Genomic DNA, 25,950 nt, shown 5'->3' with positions numbered 1-25,950 from the left:
TAGATGGTTTTTAGATTATGTATGTATGTTTTCTGTTTTTAGCTGTTTTTTCCTTTTTTATCCTTTTTATAATTAGACTGTTATGCTTTTAACCTGTAGCAATTTCCTGTAATGTAAAGTGCATTACAAATAAAATGTATTATTATTATTGTTATTATTATTAAATGTAGATTTGTGGTCAGTGAGTTACCTCCTGCAGAATTGGACCTATTGTTGTTGCATTCAGCTCACGAGTGGACTGAACAGCTGTCAAGAGGATTGCCAAAGCTATGGTACATTTAAAAAGAAATCCATTAAAATCCTGTTAGACATCCAGTTGAATTGTATTGTGCGAGTTTAAAATGCACCGACCGTTGTCTGTTGGATCAGTTTCTGGCACGACTGATGTTGCCTGGACTGATGTTGCCTGGATTGATGGTGAAAAGGGGGTCGGTATCTCCGTGTTGGAGGAGGGAAAGGACGCTGGGGAGACATTACAATAAATTAGTCCACACTTTAAGTCTAGACGGTGGAACTCCTCACTACATACTTCAGCTTAATACATTTACTGGCATGACTTTAAATAGAGCAATGATTTCAGCCAGTATACTCACTTGTCTGTGCAGCACATGAGGCCAAATATCCTGCAAAAAGTATTAACAGCAGCATGTTGAAGCTTTGATCCACAGATAAGAGTGAACTCTGCTGTGGGAAAGTGTCCAATGAGTTCCCACAGTGTGTCTGCATACTTTTCTTCTGTACAAGGAAGTGTTGCATGATTCAGGGGTGTGGCTATAAACAACAATTGGTTGAGAAAGAGTGGGGTGGAGAAACTTAGGCACATTACAAAGGTCAATACAAAACCTGTCCTGTTCAATGAAACATGAGAAAGAAGCTCACCATGCTGAGTCTGTCAGGTATGTGGTCTCTCAGGTTGTGATTTGTCATTTTCTTTCTCGACAATATTTAAAGTTAAACATCCCCTAAAAATAAAACAAAAAACAACGCGTGCAGCACATTCTGATGCACTCAGATTTACTTTGCTATATTTTATTGAGATGTCTTTGTGTCAGTTATATTTCTAACCCAAAAACAGGAAAGAAAAAAAACAAGGATCTTCCTTTTTTTGTACTATAAAAAGGAAAAGGTTTTAGATTTTTCTCAAACTATATTCTATCTTCCTACACATTGACAGCAGATCTCATATTTTTGTGATAATCAAGTTTTCCTTTAGATCACATTTACATGAATAAATATAATAACTAAGTGGAATGAATCAAATAGATTTAAGGATAATACTAAAATGATCAATAACAGACTTTTTAATGCACTAAAATACATTAAGACACCAAAAACATCATGAACATATTTTTACAACTTTGAAAGCACATTTTAGAGTTGTATCCATTGTGTGATGAGACAGTTATTCTGTGCAACTATAACAAACTATAAGTAACTTGAATCCTCTTTCTATTGTTCTTTATCCACATCAGTAAATAAGGAACGATAATAAACCAGCCGTCACTATGGATTCTTTAACTTCCTGCTGCTGCTGTTGCTGCTGCTGCTGCTGCTGGCAGAGCTGGAGCGTCTGGAGGTGGTGAGAGGAGGGGAGGTCACGGTCAGATCCAAGCCCATTTGAACAGTCTTCATCAGGGGGGAGTGGAGTGCAGAGGTCCTGGGGCTGCTGCTGGCTGAGGATGCAGGAGACCTACAGCGCAGAGAGAGGACAACATAAAGATTTCATTTTCATTTATCCTCTATTTATTTTCTCGGGGAATCATTGAGGGCAACCCCTCATTTGCAATGATGTCGAGAGTACAGAGAAAACACAAAACAGAGTACAGAGAAAACACGAAACAGTACAGACAAAACACATGCAAAAACATTAAAAACTGTTACAGTGAAAAGCAGAGTTATTGATTATCATAGTTTTGAACTGGCCCATAGTTATAATTGTGTGGAGTTTGAGTGAATGTGGTAGGAGGGGTAGGACTAGATACGTTTTTTTACTTCCTCCTACCCCCTTTAAAGCATGTAGAAAGTGACTGTTTTTTTAATTTTTTTGCTTTTTTGTTTCGTTTTTTATTTATTCATCTAGTAATATTTAAACTTGTTTTTTTATTGCTTGCATGTTCGAAATAAAGACAATCAAATCAAATCACGAATGTTGTAAGATGTTCCAGATAGATGCAGCAGAAAAATTGAAAGCAGTTTTTCCAAATTCAGTATTAGTCCGGGGAACACTGAGCATTAAGCAATCGTAAGATACACAGGAAGAGCGGCATAATCGAGTCTCCGATCTTTAACATGACAAGTACACAGGGTGACATATTTTAAAGGTGTATTCATACAGATAAAGATTAGGAATACTTCTCAACCAGTGGAGAAAAACAGTGCAATGACAAGAGCAGTATTCAATTGTTTTCCTCATGCATGCTTTTGTGGTAGTCTAAATAGTTCAGAATCATGATCATCTGACAATACGCCTTCACTATTTCTCTAACCTCCACTGTCACCCTTTCTAGAGAAGAGGTTTTATTAAAAACACAGTGTGTAATTTCTGCCTTAAGGGGTCTCCCGTTCAAAACAATAACAAAAAGATGGATTTTTATGTCGCTGTAAAGTAGCATGGGAGTTGTTGTCTCCATTGTAAAACAACAACCATTGCAGACAAAAATGTATCTAACATGATTCAGGCAGAAATAATGTTTTTACGGACAAGGTAATGTTTTATTCTCTTTTATTTAGTCACATTTATTCACATTATGTCATTTAATTCTAATGAAATAGCCACACGTAGCATTGACTAACATGATGTTAACTTGAGAATTTACCATTTAATGAGTAAACCACCTACACAGCTGTCGTAGCTAACATTATGTAGTAAATTAAATTGTGGGGAAGCCCAGCACCGTCATCTTTGGGTCAGAACTATCATGCTAAAAATGACCTTATGTGTGAGTTGTTGTAACATTATAAGTTTAGTGTACGCGTTAGCTTTGTGGCTACCATGAGCCACTCATAGTAGCCCGTAGAAAGCTGGATCAATTATGAAATATCAAACAAATATTTTAAGTCTACTGGATTGCTGTGTTGCAAATGGCAGCAATAAACAAAAACAATTATGGTGTGTGGCAGAATAAATTATAAGAATAAATGCTGTTTTACTGTTACTATAATTATATATAGTATAATTATGTGACATTGTCATCAAAAAGTTCCAGCAACTAGAGGGGATAAATGTTATATGAATCCATTGATAGACGCCAAATTAAACACACCATTACCTTGAATAAATTCCAACATTTATCATAGGTCTGGTCATCTTTAGACATTTTAATGTGTAAATGTAAGATAATATATGTTTAACTTCTTTTAAATCACGTCTTAAAACCCACTTTTATCGACTTGCTTTTATGTGATGCTTTCTATTTTACTACTCCTTTTTACTTCTTCACTTTTTTATTTTTTATTCCTTTTACCTTTTATTTTATGTGTATCTGAGAATGTGTTGTGATTGTTCCTGCCCTGTCTGAAATTGTTTTTCTTTTAATGTAAGAATTGGTTTTAGCCTTATGACATCATTCTCGTTGTGATTAATTGCTCTCTGTCGAAGCACTTTGTAAGCTGCTGTTTGTAAAAGGTGCTATATAAATAAAGTTATTACTATCATTACAAGAATCAATGAAATGTGACCTGAGAGAGGCAGAGCTGCGGGAGGAGCTGGTCTTGGAGCTCCGATTGCTTGACGGAGTGGAAGACGGAGATGGAAGTGACATATTGGCCTGAGAGAAAAAAAAATGTTAAGACACATTTGTTTTTGTAACTCCATAAATCACATATATTACGGTAAAAGGGTCTGGGTATATTAATATATATAAGTATAATCTTGTTTCTTAAAGTAACCCCCTTTATCTGTTTTTTTCATACTGAGATATATTAGTTAATATAATTTAAACGAAACTTATATGTGATTGTGTACGTGTAAATGTGTATCGTGGATGTGTGACTGTTATGTTTTATGTTCAAAATGAGAAAATTAATAAAGAGAGTTGAAAAAAAAAATTACGGTAAAAGGAAGCCTATTTCTTAATTCCTAATTAATCCTCTAAATACAAATACAACACACTGCCAGTGTTTTGTTACCTGCAGGAAGTATTTGTCCAACACCGGTCTGAGCTCAGGTTTGTCCTCCATGGCCTCATTCAGCATCTTGTTGATACTCTTATTGAATTCTTTCAGCTCCCTCAGCTTGATGTCCTTCTCCTCAAAAGTCTCAGTTTGTGTGTTTTTTGCTGAGCGGATCTCTTTGGTCAGCTTAGAGCACTATAGGAGACACAGAGGCATTATGGTGACTGTTAATAAATGTTTGTTTTCAACATCCCTCACTACCGACTGCCAGTGTTTACAGAAAGTGGAACATCAAACCTGCTTAGTGGCTCTGTTAACCTTCTCCTGCTGGGAAGAGATTTCTTTGTTCAGTTTACTGATGAGTGACTGTTTGTGCTCTATCTTATCTTTCTCCACCTGTTCTTCTTGCAGCAGACTCTCCAGGGTATTGTTCATGTCCTGGAAATGGAAACGGAGAGCGGCACACAGACACAAATAAGCAAACAAAAGAAAGACACAGAGGTGGATCCATGCCAGGTCAACTTTACCGCATGACTTAAATAGAAAGAGTTGTTGAGTGAGTTTATTGGCGACTCAATACTCTCGCAGGGACGCAGCTAAATAATACAACAAACTACTTGTATTATATAGCAGAGTAGGACAGATGGGGATAAGAGAGCATGCTTTACATACTGTACATACTGAAAGAAGCAGAAAATGTCAAAGATTATTCCCAACAGTATACAGTGGAAAGGTAACGTGTTTTAAAAAGGCTTTGTTACAAGTAAAAGCCCTGTTGTATAGCCCCTTGTATAGTCAAGTATTTATATACATATATAATGCCGGTAATATATATATATATATAATTATTATACTGGTCTTATTATGAGTATTACTGTACTATTATCATATACTGTCTAGTCACAATTCTATTATTACCATCATATCATCAGTATAATTACCATCATCTTGCCACTGTACCTTACCTACCAGCTTATCTTTTTTTTTTACTTCTTAAGTGTCCTTGTTGTATTCTGTGTTTTTTTTCTGTTGTTGTTTTTATTTATTCTGCCTCAGTATTTTATTCTATTGTATTTTAGTGTACTTAAATAATTGATAATAGCCAAAATCATTATCAAGAAAACCATGGAAAATGGCTAGGTATCAGCTCTTAAATTAAACTCTTATGAGCTATTTTTTTTGTTATCATTATATTTGTCCCAACAAATGTACCTTTAGTTGAACCAGGCATTAAAATGAACAAGAAATTAGAGGAAACAAGGGTGGTCTAATATTTTTTTCCATGACTGTATATTCAGTCATTCTGAATTTGATTCATTCATTCTGTTTTAATTTATATTTATGCACAGCATCCCAACTTTTTGGAATCAGAACTGTAATAAATGCAGAGTAGACAAGAAATGTGGCATTGTCAACAACAGACAATAGCATGTTTAAACTGTAGGCCGACATCTGGATTAGTATCCTCAATATTGTAATTGGATATTTGACTGATTTGAGATGAGAAATTTAGTAAACAGGAACAAACTCTGATGAATTAAGAAAAACCTGTAAATCCTGTTGGAGCTCTTGGACTTGTCTTTTCTTATACTTCAGTGTTTCCTCAACTGCCCTCAACTGCTCTTCTAGCTTCAGTTTTTCCTGGTGCTCCGGACCTGAAAATAAAACACTGTGAATTACTTATCAATGATAGCTGCTCTATTGATTTTAGCAGACGACAATAAAAAACACACAAAACACTTCCTGCTGGTGATCCTAGATAAGATTGTGCTGCTGATTCATTATCATTCAGTCATACGTACTGGACTCGTTGACTTTGTTGAGGGATTTTCGAAATGCTGAGTTACTGTTGTTAAACAACTGGACGGTGTTCTCCAGAGCTCGATTCTCCAACTCTGTCTTGCGTATTTTAGCATCCAGAGAGTCTCCCTTCCGCTTGAGCTCCTCTTTCTCTTGTGCAGCCTGATGAAAAGCACACAGCAGTGATTCAAAGTGCTGGTGCACACTGCAGGAGCAAATCTAACCTTGTTAAACTTCAGCAAACTTTACAGGTGCATCTCAATACATTAGAATATGTCAAATAGCCCCAACCAAGTATTGAGTGCATAAAGATGGACATACTTTTCAGAGGCCAGCATTTCCATATTAAACACACTTTTTAAAATTGTCTTTTGTAATATTAATTTTTTTTGAGACACTTTATTTTAAGTCTTAATTAAATGTAAGCCATAATCATTAAAATGAGAAGACATTAAATAAATTAAGACATGAAATGTTTCATTCTGTGTGTAATGGATCTATATAATGTGTTATTTCCACTTTTTGCATTGAATTACTTACATAAATAAACTTTAATATGATATTCAAATTTATTGAGATGCACCTGTATATATATATGTAACAGGATGGTGCGTTTAAAGACCTCTAACCTTTGTGATGTAATAAGCCTGCGATTTCTCCTCTTCCCCGTCAGGAGCCGCCAGCGAAAGCATCACGATCTCGAAGCGTTTCTTCATCATGTCGATCTTGGACAGTTTCTCATTCAGTTCAGCACTGTCACAGAATTAATAGCTTAATAAAGTGATCTTTTTATTTATGTAAAGTCTCAAAGTCTCACAGTCATGCAAGAACAACTGATTGCAGCATTGTATCTATTTGACCATACAGACAGTACTCAGCCAGATGTGCAAAGGCAGCAAAAAAGTGAGATATGGGGTCACAGCTGTTTATTTTTTACCTGAGTTTCTGTCTCTCCTGCTCGCTGATTTTGAGCTGCTGGCTGAGCATTTCTCTGAAGACCTTGACCTCTTCCTCCCTGTCCTTTATGGCTTTCTGCAGCTCCAGCTTCCTTTTCTCCAGAGACAGCACATTGCCCTCCTTGTTGTACAGCAGATCCCTCTTACGTTTGACCTCTGACTTCAAGATGTTGTGATCCACCATGTTGTCCTAATGGAATCAACACAGTTCAGAGGTTTGTTCTGTGTGCAGATGGTGCTCATATTCAGATACATGGCATAATGTCTGCTGAATTATTGTGTAAAAAACACAGAAGTAGATGTAGCCTCCAAGTAGAAGTACCTTTCAGTTACACTCTCTCTAATGATGTTGCAATTCCTAAAGCCTGTGAATCTTGAGTTAAAAATGCCAAACATTTGCACATTCCTGCTTCTCATATGTGAATATTTTCTATTTTTCTATTTTCTATCCAAATAAACACCATTAGTAAATGATTACTAGAGACATTATTAACGACTTACTAATATATTAACTAATGTGTAACTTAATGCTGATTACTGCATACTTAATGATAACTAATTACATTATTCAACCTTTATTAATGCTTAATAATGTATTAACTAACTTTGAGTAGTAAGCATTAACTAACTGCTTATTAATACATTAACTAATGTGTTACCTAATGCTAACTAATACATAATAATGATTTTTCATGTATTATTAAACAGTTAATTAATTCTTAATAATGCACTAACTAACGTTAATTAAGGGACCCTTATTGTAAAGTGTTACCTAAATACCTTTCTAAGCTGAGATTACGTGTTGGGACTGTTGAGTGGGTCACCTGAAAACTGTGATGATATCTTAAAATTAAAATAAATATTACTTATTTTACTTATAACTAATATTTTTTTATCGTATAAGAAAAGAGAAGAATAAAAAATAACCTTTTACAAATAAGTGGCTGTGACTACTAAATGTTTTGTAATTTTACTTAATAAATTCCTTTTTCATTGTTTTTTCCATCTCTGACTTAAAAACAAACAATATATAATAATAACAAAGTGGACACTAGAAAAAAAAAACAACCATGCAGATCCAATAAAAAACTAGAAAATATTACTGCTTGGCAGTTACATTCCTTAGTTAATGACTTTTAATTCAAATTTCTGCAAACCAATTATTATTTCAGCGATATGAAGAATGACCTTCCAAAGTGAGATCTAACCTTGAATCAAATTTAGTGAAAAGAAACTCAATTTAAATGTTCTAGCATAGTTTGAACACAGAACCTCCACATGTTCATGACTCTGTTACCTGTTTCCTGAGCCTGAGACTCTTCAGCTCCTTTTCATTGGTGTTACCGAGAAGCAAGAGCTCCTCCACCTTCTCCGTCAGACCTCTCTTTTGGGTCGCTGACTTCTCCATGTCTTTCCTCAAATAGCGAATATCATCCTGTCGGAGACATAGATGCACATGAAATTGAGATATTTTGGTTGTACAGTGGGTGAAAATAGACAGACAGATAGACAGACAGACAGACAGACAGGCAGACATACAGATAGATAGATAGATAGATAGATAGATAGATAGATAGATAGATAGATAGATAGAACTTTATTAATAAGTTTATTTATTTATTTATTTATTTATTTATTGCAGCAGCACAACACCAATACAATTAAACAGAATAGAATAAAGTAAATAATATACAATATTGAAGAAATACTGTACGATATTGAGAAATACTGCACATATTGGGAAATACTATACAATATTGAAAAAATACTGTACGATATTGAGAAATACTGTACGATATTGGGAATACTGTATTATATTGAAAAAATACTGTACGATATTGAAAAAATTCTGTATGATATTAAAAAATACTGTAAGATATTGAGAAATACTGCACATATTGGGAAATACTATACAATATTGAAAAAATACTGTACAATATTGAAAAAATACTGTACGATATTGAGAAATACTGTACGATTTTAAGAAATACTGTACGATAGTGGGAAATACTGTACAATATTGAAAAAAATACTGTACAATATTGGTAAATACTGTACAATATTGAGAAATACTGTGTGATATTGGTAAATACTGTAGAATATTGAAAAAAATACTGTTAAATATTGAAAAAATACTGTACGATATTGAGAAATACTGTAAAGTATTGAAAAAATACTGTCAACATTGAAAAAATACTGTCAATATTGAGAAATACTGTACGATATTGAGAGAAATACTGTACGACATTGAATGCAGAGTAGTATGGTGACAAGCAATCATACTGACCTCAGACTCCCTGAGTGTGTTGGTAAGCTTGTTGGCCGTCTCCTTCTTCTCTTCCAGGGCTTTGGTCAGCTCAGAGATCTTTAAGTCGAGGATTTCTTTTTCATCTGAGTGAACGTCACCCTGCAGCTGTGCCAGTTTTCTACCCAGTTCAGCGATTTGGGTCTCCTATACAATGCAGAGAAATAAAAATGAAAATCAGAATGTTCTGGTATTGCTGAGTCTAGCAGCAGACTGAGGAATGCTGGGTAGTTTCATGGTAAATAGTCACAATTGTGTGTGTTTTATGGTGAGCGTGCCTGTGAACTCGCGATCAACTGCTGTCTCATCAATTCCTTCTCCATTTTTCTGAGCTGGCTCTCCAAGTTGTGGATGGTGGATTTATTCCTCGAAACCTGGGCGACAGAGTTCTTTTCTTTCGTCTTGAGGGCCTGCAAATGCTCTTTACGATGAAAAAGCTCCTCCCTGCAGTCACTTAGCTGGACATCCAACTCCTGAAGCAAAGAATAGGGTTTTAATGGTAAAACAGCACAAATTGTTTTGTTATATTTATAACAGATTCCTAAAACACGTTTTTATCCTTTTATCGTTTTTAGTCCTCTGAATTCTCTGAATTAGTTTTGAGTTTGTTTAGTTAGTAACACAGTATTTTATGGTCTCATCTTTGATTGATAGTCAATTCTAGTGGTTTTTTTAGGAAAAAATTATAATATCAAGGAAATATGTTTTTGCTTGCATATTTAGTGATTGTATAGTGTCTCTAGCTCACATCATGTACAGCGCTAACAATGCCATTTAAGTTAATATTGAAAAAGAAATATGCCTGTAAATTTTATAAATATGGCTATGAAATAAATCATAAATAAATAAATGAGGCAATACATATACAGATATATTATTTTCGTTTATTTCAGGAGACTTTTTATTACATAATTCCACTTTTATCTATTACAGGGGGACTTTTGTGTCAAAAAAGAAATTAATAAAAAGTTAAAATAATAAATAAAACTTACCTTAAATAAATAAATGTGATATTATAAAATAAAAGCACCTGAAATAAATATGGAATGATGAAATAAAAATCCCCAGTCATAAATATGTGTAATTATAAAATAGAAGCTTACTGAAATAAATAAATAAATAAGGAATATAAAGTAAAAGTCCCCTGAAAATAAAAGTAGTCCTTTCAAAAGTTCTATTATCGATAAAACTTTATTAAAATATATTAACTTATTTAAATATTGGTATTTATATTGATTTATACATAAATTGCTGTATTTATACATTTCAGCATGTATTTAATTGGAATAGATATTTATTTATTTATTTATTTGTTTGTTTGTTTAATTGCATTTCTTAACTAACAACCTCCACCAACCACAGGGTATAAAGTCCTGTATATTGCCTGAAAGGCGTGATCCAGGGTAATAATTTGTTAAGCAAATTTTAGTGGAGCTGTAAATTCATGACTACACCAACAAACAGAAGCTGTGTCCAAAAGCAATAATTAAAAGGTGCAAAATGGTGCTGGGTTAACAACTGGAGAGAAAAAAAAAGTCACAATGTGTACAACAATAGCAAATAAACAGCTTGAGGTCGAGGACTGTGAGGCTGCTCACCTTGATTTGCTGCTCTTCATCCTTGAGCAGGTTGTCCATCTGTGCAGCTCTCTCCTCCTCGGTGAGGGCAGTCTCCGTCACAACGCACAGCTTCTCTTCCAGCGCAACATTGTAGGCCCGGGCCTTTTTGAGTCTACAACACACACACATACAGACAGAGCTTGTGTACTAAAGCTCGAGTGGTAATTTAGAAACAGACGCATGTTCTCAGATTTCACTGACTTGTCATTGTTATCCTGGATGTCTTTCTTCAGTCTGGATATGTTAGATGTCTCAGAGTCCACGTCAGAGGTTGCTCTGTCCAGTGTTCCTTTGCAACTATCCAGCTGTGAGACACAAGAGATCAATTCGCTCACTTTTCAGCTATGCCCACAACCAAAATATTTGTGAACAGGGTTTTTTCCAGTGGAAAAAGTTTGGTAGTTTAAAAACTTTAAGAAGTTGACCTCATCCTTCAGTCTCCTGCAGTTATTCTCCTGCTCCTTCAAATCCTGCCGCAGCTTCACCGCCTGTCTGTTGGCCATGGTGATCTTCCTCTCACTCTCCTTGTTGTTGTTTCTCTGAGTGTCCAGCAAATGCTTTTTCTCTGTAACTGAGGCATTTCTTTCCCTGATGTTGTGGTTGGCTTGGGCAAGGTGCTGGATGATTAAAGAATCAAGACAGGAACACAAATACTTGTTACTTAGGTGTACCAATCAGGGTGAGTTCACATTCAGTTGGCTTTTATTGTTCAGAGGGTTATATGCTTTAGTTGGAGTCAGCATGTCTTTTATCAGCAGAGAGTCACTTTACCAGAGCACACTGCTGCATCTCAGCGTCTCGTTGCTTCATCTGCTTGATGGTGTTTTCCCACTGGTGGATGAGCTGCTGTGTCTCCAGATGGGCCTGCTGCAAGTTTTCTGTAGTTCTATCCAAAGCAATCTGTTGGGAAAGCAGAAGAAAGGTGTTTTCTCATAGACATTGTCACAATCAGATCTTAAAATATGCAATGGTGGAATGTAACTTAGTATATTCCACCACTGCAATAAAACTTGAGGTACTTGTACAGTATATTACTTAAGCACTTTTATTTTATTTTATTTTATTTCATTCATTACATTTGTTTGACAGCTTTAGTTAATTTTCAGATTACAGTTCTCCATACCCTTTTTGTACAGTAAAAAAAACATGTATCTCCAAATTTGATGATTTTGTGATAAACTGAAATGTTTCTTTGTGTGTTCCAAGAAATCTTCAACATCTTAAGCTCAATAAACTATTAAAAAACCCTTTTCATCAGCTGGAAAATGCATCATCACATAGTTGAAAACAGGGCTGTTTTTCTGAGCTCATGAAAGCTGATCTTTTAGACCAGCAATGCTCAACGTTTTGATGACTTTACTTACTGTAACAGCACTAAAACTGATGACAGAGACTTGTTAGGGTGGCACAGTTTGACGTACTACATGGCATATTAAATATAAGTCATTATACTATTGAAATGGACAGCAGAAGTCCAATATATAATGCAGGCATTTCATGCAATCAATGGCCACACAAAACAGTTCTGAAGGCCACCATTGGCCTGCAGGCTGCACTTTAAATAACCACGTTTTAGAGATATGTGTTTTTTTGCAGGACATCAATGTAAGAAACATGATGATCTTATAGAAGATTAATCTACCTAACAGTATATAAAGTACTCACACCTAATGCAACCTTAAACATCTACAGATCTATTTAAAAAAAAAGATATATACATTATATATTAATATTTATTTGAAAACTTCATATATAATAAGAACCACTGGTAAAGAATATCTACCCTACAATGAATACTTTTACTTGGATACTTATACATTTTGCTGATAATATTTACATATTTTTAATTAAATAGTGGAGACACAGTATTAGTGCTATTGCTTAAGTAATGTATCTGAATACCTATTCCATCACATAAACAGTCAGAATGTGCAGTGTTTTATTAAAGTACCTGTGCAGAAATAGTCTCAGTCAATTCTTTGTCAAGTACTTTGCGCTTCTCATTGGCCTCCAGTGTCTTCTTCTCTATAGCCAGAGTGAGTGACTATGTTGGGAGATATAAAGCTGTTAGCTCAGGATAGATTTCAACAATTAAGTTTGTTGAAAACAGAAAAGGCGTAGCAGCCTGTATATACCTATTTAATCCAACCCTTTTCTCCTCACCTTGATCCTCTGCTCATCTTGCTGCGCATACTTGATGATGGACATCGTGTCCTCGTCTTTGCGTGCAGACTCTTCTAAAAAGGCGTCCATGGTCTGCTGGTCCCAGTTCATCTGTTGCCTAAAGTCCTCTAGCTTCTGTTTAGCCTTGAAGATATGGTTCTGAGGGTGTGGATAAAGGGTTAAGTGCCACATTTTAACAACAACAGCTATAGTTGTTTCTATGGATGGTACAGACCTCTAGGATGTTCCTCCTCTCTGCTAAAGATCTATGGTCATTCTCCATCTTAGCCATCTCCTGTGCCAAGCGACCTGCCTCTCTTTCTGCCAGGGCGGTCAGGTGTTTTTCCAACTCTTCTTCTCTTTCCTTTGCCTTGCACAGAGCCTATGTGCAGAAAAAATCAAGGGAGAAATTAGTAACACATCCTGGCACTGTGACTATAGCCCAATTACCAGAAGAGATGCCTGTCTGACACAAAAAAAATATACAAGGTATTCTGATATACTTACCTCAGTAATGTCCAGCTCTTGTTTAGCATTTTTAAGGAATTCGGTCACTGACTGCTTATTATCCTTGTTTTTCTCAAGTTTGTGTTCCAGTTGCACCAACTCCGCCTCTTTTTTACGAATCTGTTGTTGAGGAAGTGATCAGATTAAAAGCACAACATATATGACATACAGTCTGAAGCATGTTTGTTCTTGGCTTGCATGGTTTGCCCACCACTACATGCTACAACTTACTTGTGACACACAAACAGATTCACCATTTACCTGAAACACTTTGCCAGCTGCCCATTGTTTTTTGATGTAAAACTTTTCAACGTGTGAACAAAGCTATTGGAGCCATGCACTCTAGATGCTTATAGTGTAATTATTATAATATGGTTGCAGTGTACAGCAATAGTTATGCAATAGTTCCTATGCATCCTATCCTAGTTCCCCATGTTATAATATTATCATCATGTATTTGTTGGTTATATTTGTTGGTTACAGTAATCTGGGTCCAGAAAGTAACTAATTTAAGTTATAGAATAAATGTAGTGCAGTGAAAAGTGCAATATTTCCCTCTGAATAGTAATAAAGTAGCACAAAAGGGAAATACTCAAGCAAAATTGCACTTGAGAAGATATATATGGTAACGGTCCCTAATTCAATTCAATTTAATTCAGTTTATTTACCAGATTCAGACAGGACAGATAAAAACAAACAAGAAAAAGAAGGAAAAAAACAAATACAATAATTAAAATACATATAGACATTTCAGCCAATGTACTCTCAGTCTGGATGTGTACCTGGAGCAGCTCACAAAGGGGTTTGAGAGTACCACCATGATACTGTTGGTGGACTCATCCAGACGTTGCATAAATTTAAACATCAAATTTCTTAAAATTGCTTTCAATGTGCTAACTCCTACAGATACAAACATTTGACGAGCACTCCCTCCTCTGGGAACCTTGAGTAAAATTCTCAGTGCATCATTGAAGGCAACTTGTAACTTCTGCATGCTGGATTTTTTGTAAGAAAACCACTTACGTGCTATGGAGTTTGCCTGTGCATGCACCTAACGATATATAACTTCCAATAAGTGTCACACACCCAACTAGTTTGTGCACATTAGGTTAACACACGGCACTATTAGTTACTCCGTTAATAAAATAAGCTGTATTAGCTGTGTTCACATTGCTAACACAAATCTTACACACTCACCTCTTCTATCAAAGCCTTGTTTTCAGCGTTAGGTTCGGGGATAGCAAAGCGCTCGTCCCAGCCCATGTCAGATAAAACTGTATTCATGATGCTCGACATTTCCCCTGGGCTGTTTGACTAAAGCTGTGAGAAGTAACAAAGTAATAACTGTTTCCGCTGCATTAAATTCACCTGCTAAGTTAATATCAGCTGTTCCTGTTGCTAACCGCTGTCTGTTGTCAGTCGCCCTTGGCAACGACGCCACCTGCCTTCTGATGTCGTCACCACAAGGAGGCGTTGACCCCCAGTAGGGAAAATACAGACCATCTCAATAAATTAAAATATCATGGAAAAGTCTATTTAAAGTCGAATAGCCCCAACCTAGTATTGGGTGCATATAAATGGACATACTTTTAAGAGGCCAACATTTCTATATTAAACATCGTCACCCTGTTAAAATAATCGCCTAACTATTTTTTTCAAGTTTTGCAGGAAACACAAAAAACTTCACCAAAAGTGTAACATAAGACATTTATTGATCATTTCACTTAAAAAGGATGTTACACAGGATGGCTATTGGCATAGTAATAACACTGTTTGTATGTAACTTAAGAGAAATAAATGACTTAGGCAATTTTTTTGAACATGCCTTTGTGACTTAAGCAAGATATGGTAACACTTTATTTTGAAGGTGTCTACATAAGAGTGACATGAACGTGTCGTAAACATGACATGGCAATTATCATGAGCATTAATGTTACTTCAAAGTGTCATTAATGTTCATGACACATCCCTTGTCATGTTTATGACACGCTTATGTCACTCTTATGTAGACACCTTCAAAATAAAATGTTACCAATATTAGTGTCAACAATAAAACACTGATAAACTAAACTGATAACTAAACAATCTCCCTCTAGCTCTTCTTTGCTGGGTTCTTATCTGATGCCTATGAATGTGGCAAATTGTCAAAGAAGTGATGATCTTAAAGGGGTAAAATCACATGATCTGATCAACTGAGGTTGTAGACGATTTTACCATAGGTGGCCGGCGATAATTTTAACACTGTGACGGTATCTTTCCCAAATTCAGTTGACCCCCAGTAGGGAAAATACAGACCATTTCAATAAATGAAAATATCATGGAAAAATCAATTTCAAGTCAAATAGCCCAAACCTAGTATAGGGTGCATATAAATGGACATACTTCCAAGAGGCCAATATTTCCATATTAAACTTACTTTTTAAAAATTGGTCTTTTGTAATATTCTATTTTTTTTGAGACACTGAATTTTAGGTCTTTATTAAACGTAAGCCATAATCATTATAATTACAAGAAATTGAATAAATTAAGACATGAAATGTTTCATTCTGTGTGTAATGGATCTATATAATGTGTTATTTCAACTTTTTGAATTGAATTACACACATAAATAAGCTTTTCTATATTTTAATTCAATGAGATGCACCTGTATATCTCAATACTTCCTCAAAAAAATAATAGAGCTATGCATGCCCTGTTTCAAAGAAATATTGTCTCTATTCCATATGTCATGCCATACTAGAATCGATTCATAAATTAGATCAATCAAATCAAAATTACTTTATTTATCCCCAAGGGGACATTCAGTTAGTCTGGTAACTCTGGAAAAATGAGACAGCCTGATGGTTGTAGGTAGATGTGTTGGAAGGTTTGGATGCTTCCTCATAAATACACGGTTGTTAAAACAGTTAATGGGGTGTCCTTTAAAATTATTCACAAATTGTATCCTGTCAATCACTACCTGCAGAAATATTTTGTTCTCTTTCTGTGATGACTGTGACTGTGATGATACTTTTTTTACATCTATTTTTGGCATTGTTTTCACACCCCACAATTATGGCAAGACCTTTTACAGTTTTTATCATCTACCATAGTTTAAAGACTTTAATTCATTATGGGGAAATGTGTTTGGTTTCTTTAAATACCCAAGATAAAAGTCACTACCCTACCCTATCTAAATGTATGCAAAGATGCAGTTTGTGTATTTTGTTATAAGGTATTTCCTAAAGAAAATAAAAACCTTTACAGACTTTTCCAAGTTAAAAGAGAGTTGTAATAATTAAGGGGGAATTAACTGCCAACCTTAAACAAGAGTTCCAATAAATTAAATGGTACTTTTATTGCAGTGATAGGATCTTCTATTTTTGATGGCCTTTTGACCAAATTGAACTCAAAACATCCTTCTAAACTATTAAAAGAACATACAACATTCACTAAAAATTAGAATAACTTATTTTTCTTTCCTTACACAGAAACACACAGAGGCCTGGCAGCTTAAAGATACCAAATTGAAACATTTATTTTATCTTTATACATTTGTGTTTAAACAAACAGCATTATGCTTAAAAAATTACAATCAATGTTTTATACTGACTTGTTGCACAAATGTATCATAAAACAAAAACAAAATCAGGAATGCACGCAAGAGTATTAAAATTCAATATTTAAAGAACATCCCCTGGCGAACCCTCGTGTTTAGATTACAATTCAAAAGTGTGTCTAACTGCTATTGAGCGGAGCCCAACCACGTCAATGAACCATGTGGGCCTAGAGGGTGACTCCTCTCTAATTGGCTTGAACGCACACAAAAACCCCAATACTTTAGATAAAAGTTCCAAACCACCACAAGTTGACCAACAAAGAGATATGCCTTTTTTATATATGTAAATACACACACACATATATAAAGTCTCTGCTGTGTAAAATATTTCAGTCCTGAGGGTTGAAAAGGCAACATAGTTCTCAGCTCAGTGCGGTCCCCTTGTCCTCTGCTCACTGCTCTCTCTGGTTTTTTTAGAAACCTCACATGGATGGTTCTTTAGGGAGAGCAGCCCTTAAACAGCCGTGCTTTTGGTCCCAATGTGTGGTCGTGCAAACTCCACAAAGTCATCAATAAGGACAGGCCATGCGCCTATTGAACGAAACAAGCAAAACTTTTTAAATGCATTGACATGATTATGGACTACAACTAGACTGAATTGTAATACTTTAAAATCATTCTGGACCTGTGTGAAGCAGGGTACAGGCACTTAATCTAATAGGGTGTGAAGGAAAAATGACACAATGATAAATAGGTTCATTTTCAGCTGAGTGTCTATACAAACCTTCCTCATCATAATTCGACATGTCATCTGTGATCATTGTGCTGAAGTCTAGTAAGAGGTTCCATGTGTCCTTAGGAATTGATCTTTTGTGGTGCTCCTGCAAAAAAGGAAAGCAAAGATGGAGGAAGCAGGTCAATGAGAAGTAATATGGTTTGCATTTTTAGAGTCATCTTGAGTGTAATTATCGACTTACAACTAAAAAATTGTTCCACAAGTCCAGGAACTTGAATCTTCCAGCTAGTACTAAATTCCAATATGCAATTGCCATTTCTAAATCTGTAAGAGAACCAGAAGTAGGTCAACATACATTCTACAAACAAACAGTTGACAATAATGATTATTAAAAGATTCTTACCCAAGCCTTTCTGTCCTGGATTCTTTGCAAAATTAAATGTAAACTGGTAAAAGTCCTTAAATTTCCCTTGGTCCTTTAACTCTTGCTCCATCTTTGGCAGCTGAGCTTTAAGCTTCTCTATGCTGTCACACCTACAGAAACACAGAGCACAGTGGGGTTTTTTTTGTTGGACAAAGAGGAATGTTTTATCAGAAGAGCGCATTAATCTTTCTTCAGTGTAAAACTAAGAAATGTATATGATGCATGTGCACATATAGAGGTAACATTATAGGTTTAACTTTAACAGAAAATTAAGTAATTGTGTTATCTTTGACATCTTCTAAACAAAGCCTAGAACCTCTACACCTAGAACCATACAGCACACACACACACACACACACACACACACAGTACAGTAACTCTGGAAGTTTGATGATGAAGTCGACCTTAGAAAAAACAGAGTTTCAGGATTGGTGGAACCATCTGAAAAAACATTCTCACCCCTGTTCTGCCATGCCCTCCATGAACTCCTGTTTTGAAAACTCGCACTGCGTGGCTGCCCTGAACTTCCAGGCTATGAGGAGGACACTTATACTGGCTGGGTCCAGAGCCAGGTCGTCACAGAACTGCTGGATCCCATCAATGCCAATCTTGTTGTCATCATGAGGATCTGAGAATTGGAATGTAAAGAGTGCTTTAATTCATTACTCATCAGCCTAAAGGAATAACACTAAATACTTGAAACGTTGCACTGTGTGATAAAATCTGTATCAAGCTGAAAATGACATTGACTGTGGGGCTTTATTCTCATACATTAAAAAGGTTTTCCATACCTCTATATCTGTTGTACAGCTGATCAAGCTTCTTTTTGTCTAAGGCCCCCTTTAGATTTGATACATAGAGCTCTGGATTTTGGAAAAACTTGTCAGTGGCAACATCTAGTTTCCAGTCATTCTGTGACAGACAGGTCAGTGCAGTCTTCTCATTGGACTGTGTGAAAATCATGAACTGACGAACTTTATCCTTCTGTGAGGACTTCAGCTTGTTCTGCACAAAGACACACAAAACACACACGAATAGACTAATGTGAGGGACACCAATAGCAAAATAAAATACAATATGAGCATATTGCAATATCCATTTTTAATCAGTCAAAAGAGGAATATTAAATTACCGGACTCTTACAATCCAAAATTCCCCCCAAATAACCCTGAAGTGAAGAGAACTAGCAATAGCATATCGTCACACTGTTGAAATAATCGCCCAATTCATTTTTTGTCAAAATATTTTTTTTTGCCTAAATCATCACCTACGTCAAAATAAATTGTGACTTGGGCATTTTTTTGAACATGCCTTTGTGACTTAAGAAAGATATGGTAAAACTTTATTTTGAAGGTGTCTACATAAGAGTGACATGAGAGTGTCATAAACATGACATGGGATGTGTCATGAACATTAATGACATTTTGAAGTAACATTAATGCTCATGATACTTGTCATGTCATGTTTCTGACAGGCTTGTGTGACTCTTATGTAGACACCTTCAAAATAAAGTGTTACCATATCTTGCTCAAGTCACAAAGGCATGTTAAAAAAAATTGCCTAAGTCATTTATCTCTCCTAAGTTACATCATTTACACATAGTGTTATTACTATGCCAATAGCCATCTTTTGTTACATCCTTTTTGAGTGAAATGATCAATAAATGTCATATGTTACACTTTTGGTGAAGTTTTTTGTGTTTCCTGCAAAACTTGAAAAAATGACTTAGGCGATTATTTTAACAGGGTGACGATCTGCTTTCTTGACAGCAGAGACCGAACTTGCTGTTGACTGGCTGGCTAACGTTAGCTGGCTAATACCTTTACATTTATGATAACACAGAACAAACAAGCTGGTCATTAAATCATATCGACACAATTGATAGCTTACGTAGCTGCAGTATGTGTAACGTTAAATATTTTTGTTGGTCAGTTGGCTAGCAAGCTTAGCTCGCTAACTAGGTGAACTGGCTAGTCCTACCGTGAGCTAGTTAGCTGATGCTAACGTCGCTAGCTACGTTTGTTTTCATTATATCAAGGGAGTATAAGGTCATCACTGTAGCTAACTGTCAATACTAATCACCCCAAAGTCATTTTTGATGTTTGCAAGCAGTGTTTACATGCGCATTGTGGCACAAGAATAAAAAATAGTTATTTCTTACCATGTTTGTCTTCGCCCGACTCCCTTTCCTCCCATCCAGCTGGATAATGCGAGTGAAGTTTTTCCGGTTGAAATCGCGTAAAAAGTTTTTTCCGGTTGAAGCATCAGTTATGAAAAATAAAAGTACAAAATGAGTCTCTACTTTATTATGCCATATCCCAACATGTTGCTTTGTTCATGTTTTTCATCACCTAACACATTATACGCATTTATCATAAAGTGAAAAAAAGTTCTCAGACGAATTTGGATATATTAACGGGTGAGCTTTTATTTTGAAGCAACTTTTCGGAAATGCCTCTAAAATCTATTAGAGTATCAACTCCATATGTAACAACCTATTAGAATAACCTTATTAATAACCTTAACTGGATAAAGATCTGGAATTTACCTGCTAGATATATAATCAATAATAAGGTTAAAGAAGTATCTTTTAAGATAATTCACAGAAATTACCCATCTAAAGTTTTTTTTTTTTTTTACAACGATTTAAGAAAGACATAGACTTAAACTGCTCTTTCTGTGAAGGACACCCTGAAGATATTTTTTATTTATTTATCTTGCCCTTTCTCAACTAAATTATGGCAAGATATTTGTAACCTGACTTCTTTTTCGATCGAACCTCATTTGTCCCTGTGCTTTGAACATATACTGTTTGGTTTCACTGACTTTCCTTTTGCAAAAGAAAAACAATACTATATCATAAAATCTCATGATGCAGTTATGAAAATATGAAACCTCAATGTCATATTTGGCTTTTTTGATCAAAAAAAGAAGGATGATGATGCATATTTTCTTATAAACTTAATTTTTCTTTTTGCCAAATAATTTTCCAAATAAAAAAACAAATGTCTTTTTGTTGAAGTCAGAGTTTGAACAGTATATCTCAACTCTCTCCTGTCTACAAAACAAAAAAGCTGTGAAGACATATGAGACATAAGACAACACATGCACTGTGCTTAATGTCTTTAACATGTAATCTTGCGTCTGTTTATTTTATTATTTATTTATTTGTTTTTGTTTTATTATTTTCCATTTAATTATTCTTCTATTTTATTTTTTAAATATTACTTAATTCTAATTATTTTTTTTGCATTGTTTATCTTTCCGTAACTCGTTTCTTCTTCTTTGTAACTGTGCATTGTATTGCTGTTTGATATAAATAAATAAAATAAAAAATAAATTAATAAAAAATGAAACCAAACAATATCTTAAGTCTATTCAGAAATCTACCCACATGAAAGCTATGTATGTATGAAAGCTCGCCTCTGTTGTTGAAACTCCCTGACGGCGTTTTGCTGGTGTATTGTCTTGTATTGCACCATGTTGCTTTAATAAAGTTTCAAAAAAAAAAAAAAAAAAAAAAAAAGAATAAGCTGCTTCCTGTCCGACCCGTCAGACGGCGATCCGGATGTTTAGAACTGTCCTAAAAAGATTGCAGAACAAATGGAAATCGTACAGACACAGGTTTGTACCTTGGGTCGTACTTAACCTGTCTAAAAATGAGAAAACTCTGCGGAAGGTGACGGAGCGCTCGGAAGACAAACTAGTCCCAGATGAGGAGGTATCAAAGAGCCTGCTGCTGCTCTTCAGAGCCTTGCTCAGGAGTCATGGGGCTAATCATGAGGAGCACCGAGTTGCTCAAACTGACCTCAGGAAGGTGCCAAGTAAAGAAGACCAGCGGGGAGAATATCCACCGAGTTCACAAAATGTCATGTTACAGTCTCTGGGATTCTGCATTGACAGGAAACCTAGCACTTTGCCCTTTGCAGGAACAGGAGTGTTTGTGACCGAAGGATTTGTACCCAAAGGAACTACAGTGGCCATGTACCCTGGCACAATCTATCAAGCTCATGAGCCTATTCTCCTCCAGTCCATCAGAAACCCTTTTGTATTCAGGTGTATTGATGGTGTCTTGATTGATGGAAATGACAAAGGCATCTCCAAAATGGTGTTCAAGTCATGCAGTGGTAGAGACAGAATAGGGCCATTTGTGATAAGTGACACCAGCTGGCTGACAGCAACTCCACAAAACCCACTTGCTGTTGGTCAGTATGTTAACAACTGCTCCAACGAGATGCCTGCCAACATGTGCTACCAGGAGTATGACGTGCCGTACACATTTCCCTTGGAGCTTTTCCAGTATCTGCCGAATGTCAACTACAGCAATGACACTCCAAGGCCTCTACGCTGTGTTGTCCTTGTGTCACTCAGAGACATTACAGCAGGGGAGGAACTCTTCTCCAACTACTACACCATTGTGCATTAGAGTCAAAGTATACTCCACTGTTCTGATTTGGTGTCCGAACTGAAGAAAAAGTACATTTTTCAAATTCAAGCAATATTGTAATGTGCGGCTTCCTAAAGAGAAACATATTTAAAAAAAAATATTTCCTTTTGTATAATAACCATTGCACTGGAATAAAGGTAAAATATATCTTACTGTAATAAACTGCTCTTATTTCACAGTGTTGAAGGGTGTCTCATTGATATACAGAAAGACCTTAGACCAGGGATGGGCAACTTAAATGCTGGAGGGGGCCACAGTTTTTCATGGACACTACCACAGGGCCACATATAGAACTGTGCATTTAACCAGATATGATGAAACTGCAATTTTAAATATGTTAACAGTGCAGTAACTTAACATATTTCATGCTTAAATGCATGTATAACAGTATAAATAGGAATACAAAAGGTTTGAAGCAAATAAAAAATAACCATTTACTGTGATTTCTGTGATTTATCAGTGCAAGAACAGCAGACCAACATTAATTGCAAGAAGTAATTTTGTGCATTTTTACACTGCACTTTTAAGATTTCATGCTCAAATGCATGTAGATGTACTGAGGGCCACTTCAAGTGAGGGTGCGGGCCGTATGCTGCCCCCGGGCCTCCAGTTGCCCATCCCTGTCTTAGACTAATTGGGTCAGGGAACCAGGCAACCTAGGATCTGCATGTTCCTCAGCATAGATGTTGCATTGGGATGTCCACACACGTCTTTGACTAGGGTGGCGCCAGTTGGCCACTGACTTATGCAGTATGGGAATATTAATATAAATGTCATGTCCCCACTAATCATATCTACTTTGAGCCTTTACCAACATAACAGTATATTTAATTTTCTTACATTCCTGTTAAATGATCCATTTGAAATGACAATTTAAGAGATAAATAGGTCTCTCACATTAAAGACTGAATTGAAACTAAAAACAGAATTTCAGGTTTACTTGTCAAACGGTTGCTTTGAGCTACATTACTGTCTTTGGAAAAATATCTGATCATTGTTTAAGATAATTGGTTGACAACTGCAGTAGGGATGTACCAATACCTACATCAGGTTGATACTTAGTCAAATAGATATCTTTGCTGATCTGGTCAATTCAATGCTTTTTTGCTATTATTCATGGCTGTACACAGAAGAGCATATCAATTTCTTGTACACAGCTCTCAACATGGCAGACCTGTTGCGAGTGTGACTTCATTGTCTGCTCAGGATGCCATTACTCCACTATCTTTCCATAGTAAATAGTTGATTACTGCTATATTAATACTCTGAATTAAGTTAGGAAAGTAATGTTTAAGTCAAGCCAGATGTTGCCTTACACATGACAGAATGTGAGGCATATAGCTTGTACATTAAACAGTGTTATTGGATCATACTCTGTTTCAGCTGATACAATGTCCAGGTATTGGGACTGAAAAAGTTGGCTCTGTGCATCCCTACACCCCAGGCCACTCCTTGGAGAAAAGGATAGGGCACAGTCACTTGCCTGAATTTGTGGATGTGTAACTCTACCTGTATGCAAATCCTTTACTCAAAGTTATATTCTGTGATTCAAGGTAAGTGTTTTTTGCAGTGTACACACACAGAATGAGCAGTTAGCAGACCATTAGAAGATATTCACAGAATTCGGCTAAAAGTGTAATGGATTAGAATGGCTAACTGCACATTTAAGAAAAAACAGCAATACTGCAGTTAAAGTACCCCTACAAGTAAAGGTTCTACATTAAAAATGTTACATGAGTAAAATTCAAAAGAGTTATCAGCAACATGTAGCCTACTAAAGTATCCAAAATTAAGAATCTGCATTATGCAGAATAACCATTTTTTAGAGTGATGTGTTACTTATCACAATTTAAAATCTATTTTATATGACTGGATTGTTCCAACTGATGTATTGATGCATAAGAAGCATGCTGTGAGTTGTGTGTGTTGCAGCAGAGCAACTGCTGGGTATGTTAATCTATAATGGTGCATGATGTTTTGGATAAAACCTTAGTAAGTACAATTAAAATCTAAATTGTACTAATGTGTTTATTTACATTCCACCACTGCCTTGTAGTGGAAAATTACCTGAGGACGGATCTGTGTACTCAGCAGAACTGGTCATAAAACTAATGTTGCTGTGGAGGGAGGGATAAAATGTTCAGATTCAAATCCTGAGTAATTCAGAAGCTGATTCTTAAATACAAAAAAACAAACTCCAAATGATGGCAACAGAGAAGAGACCCCAGACACACAAACGGCTGGAAGTTGGAGATCACAGGGCTGTACAAAAACAAATCGGTCATGTTTATTGGTCACAGTAGGTTAAATTTGCACATTCACTTCACATAATAAGAAAACAGAAAGAGTATAAGGCATCATGTTGGTTAATAGTGTAAGAGATCAATGTGAAAAAAAGAGGTGGAAGGAAAGCTGCAGAGAAAAAGCTAATGAGGCCAAGTTAGAGTTACACAAGTGAATAGCTCATGGAAGTTTACAGTATAATAATGAGTGTCAAAAAGCAAATCTTGCCTAATTTTTTTCACCATGAGGCCACATTAAGACTGGTGAGACAAGTTTGTCTGTCCAATCAGGTTTCTTGAGGGTGTGCCATGTGCAATGTCTCTCTCGGCTCCACACCCCAGTTACATATGTTAGGGATTGTGTACTTGAAAAGAACCAGTCCACAAATGTGATAAGCAGTTATGGATCATTGTTAGCTCACTCACTGCGATACCATATACCACAAAGAAGCTTGAATCACATAAAATATAATGCATGAACAAATAATCTATCACGGCTTTGACTGCTGCATTCCCTCCTATTAACTTCCTGTCAACAAAAAAGTGTCTTCGTGATGGAGATATCTTCTTTTTCAGACAGTAATTCTTTTCCTGATCATAACATAAAATGTATTTTAGAATCTCCATATCGTCACAATAATCACCTAAGTCATTTTCTGTCAAAATTGGGTTTTTTTGCCTAAATCATCTCCTCATGACGCCGGCCTACTTGTCATGTCATGTTTCTGACAGGTTTGTGTGACTCTTATGTAGACACCTTTGAAATAAAGTGTTACCATATCTTGCTTAAGTCACAAAGGCATGTTCAAAAAATGGCCTAGGTCATTTATTTCTCTTATTACATTATTGTTACATAATTTACACACAGTGGTATTACTATGCCAATAGCCATCCTTTGTTACATCCTTTTTGAGTGAAATGATCAATGAATGCCATATGTTACACTTTTGGTGAAGTTTTTTGTGTTTCCTGCAAAATTTGAAAAAAAAAATAGTTAGGCGATTATTTTAACAGGGTGACGATATGTTTTAATTTTGCTTTAATGTATTAATTATTTATT

General features: G+C 35.7%; 3 protein-coding genes across 3 annotated transcripts; 1 reads left to right on the top strand and 2 right to left on the bottom strand.

The window, feature by feature from the left end:
- Window positions 1-1,119: 1,119 nt before the first annotated feature.
- ccdc39 (coiled-coil domain containing 39) lies at window positions 1,120-14,842 on the bottom strand. Its single transcript, XM_059344764.1, has 20 exons — window positions 14,661-14,842; window positions 13,464-13,583; window positions 13,192-13,338; window positions 12,957-13,115; window positions 12,745-12,837; window positions 11,565-11,693; window positions 11,219-11,410; window positions 10,995-11,098; window positions 10,773-10,905; window positions 9,453-9,647; window positions 9,157-9,321; window positions 8,167-8,304; window positions 6,851-7,059; window positions 6,543-6,666; window positions 5,916-6,075; window positions 5,662-5,768; window positions 4,411-4,551; window positions 4,129-4,308; window positions 3,679-3,767; window positions 1,120-1,690 (listed from the first exon to the last, which is right to left on the bottom strand). The coding sequence occupies exons 1-20, from the start codon at window positions 14,757-14,759 to the stop codon at window positions 1,504-1,506; spliced, it is 2,871 nt and encodes a 956-aa protein (XP_059200747.1). The 5' UTR covers window positions 14,760-14,842; the 3' UTR covers window positions 1,120-1,503.
- A 2,124-nt stretch (window positions 14,843-16,966) lies between these two features.
- dcun1d1 (DCN1, defective in cullin neddylation 1, domain containing 1 (S. cerevisiae)) lies at window positions 16,967-20,531 on the bottom strand. The gene is made up of 7 exons (XM_059344592.1): window positions 20,323-20,531; window positions 18,953-19,166; window positions 18,621-18,789; window positions 18,141-18,271; window positions 17,979-18,061; window positions 17,786-17,882; window positions 16,967-17,592 (listed from the first exon to the last, which is right to left on the bottom strand). The coding sequence occupies exons 1-7, from the start codon at window positions 20,323-20,325 to the stop codon at window positions 17,516-17,518; spliced, it is 774 nt and encodes a 257-aa protein (XP_059200575.1). The 5' UTR covers window positions 20,326-20,531; the 3' UTR covers window positions 16,967-17,515.
- A 1,177-nt stretch (window positions 20,532-21,708) lies between these two features.
- setd9 (SET domain containing 9) lies at window positions 21,709-22,886 on the top strand. Its single transcript, XM_059344883.1, has one exon. It carries the CDS (start codon window positions 21,730-21,732, stop codon window positions 22,585-22,587), a length of 858 nt encoding a protein of 285 aa, XP_059200866.1. The 5' UTR covers window positions 21,709-21,729; the 3' UTR covers window positions 22,588-22,886.
- The last annotated feature ends 3,064 nt before the right edge of the window (window positions 22,887-25,950 follow it).

Source organism: Centropristis striata, chromosome 11 (assembly GCF_030273125.1).
Source record: "Centropristis striata isolate RG_2023a ecotype Rhode Island chromosome 11, C.striata_1.0, whole genome shotgun sequence".
Lineage (NCBI taxonomy): Eukaryota > Metazoa > Chordata > Actinopteri > Perciformes > Serranidae > Centropristis > Centropristis striata.
Note: the sequence above shows the minus strand (reverse complement) of the source record. Positions and strands in the feature narration are given on the sequence as shown.

Excerpts from the sequence above, each read along its gene's own strand:
- ccdc39 (XM_059344764.1), bottom strand. The coding sequence starts at position 14,759 with ATGTCGAGCATCATGAATACAGTTTTATCTGACATGGGCTGGGACGAG. Across the intron at positions 9,322-9,452 it reads AGTTGATCGCGAGTTCACAG|GAGACCCAAATCGCTGAACT; the intron begins GCACGCTCACCA and ends TGCATTGTATAG. Across the intron at positions 4,552-5,661 it reads AGCTCCAACAGGATTTACAG|GACATGAACAATACCCTGGA; the intron begins GTTTTTCTTAAT and ends TTCCATTTCCAG.
- dcun1d1 (XM_059344592.1), bottom strand. Across the intron at positions 18,790-18,952 it reads GCTGTACAACAGATATAGAG|ATCCTCATGATGACAACAAG; the intron begins GTATGGAAAACC and ends TCCAATTCTCAG. Across the intron at positions 17,593-17,785 it reads GTCGAATTATGATGAGGAAG|GCGCATGGCCTGTCCTTATT; the intron begins GTTTGTATAGAC and ends TTCGTTCAATAG.
- setd9 (XM_059344883.1), top strand. The coding sequence starts at position 21,730 with ATGTTTAGAACTGTCCTAAAAAGATTGCAGAACAAATGGAAATCGTAC.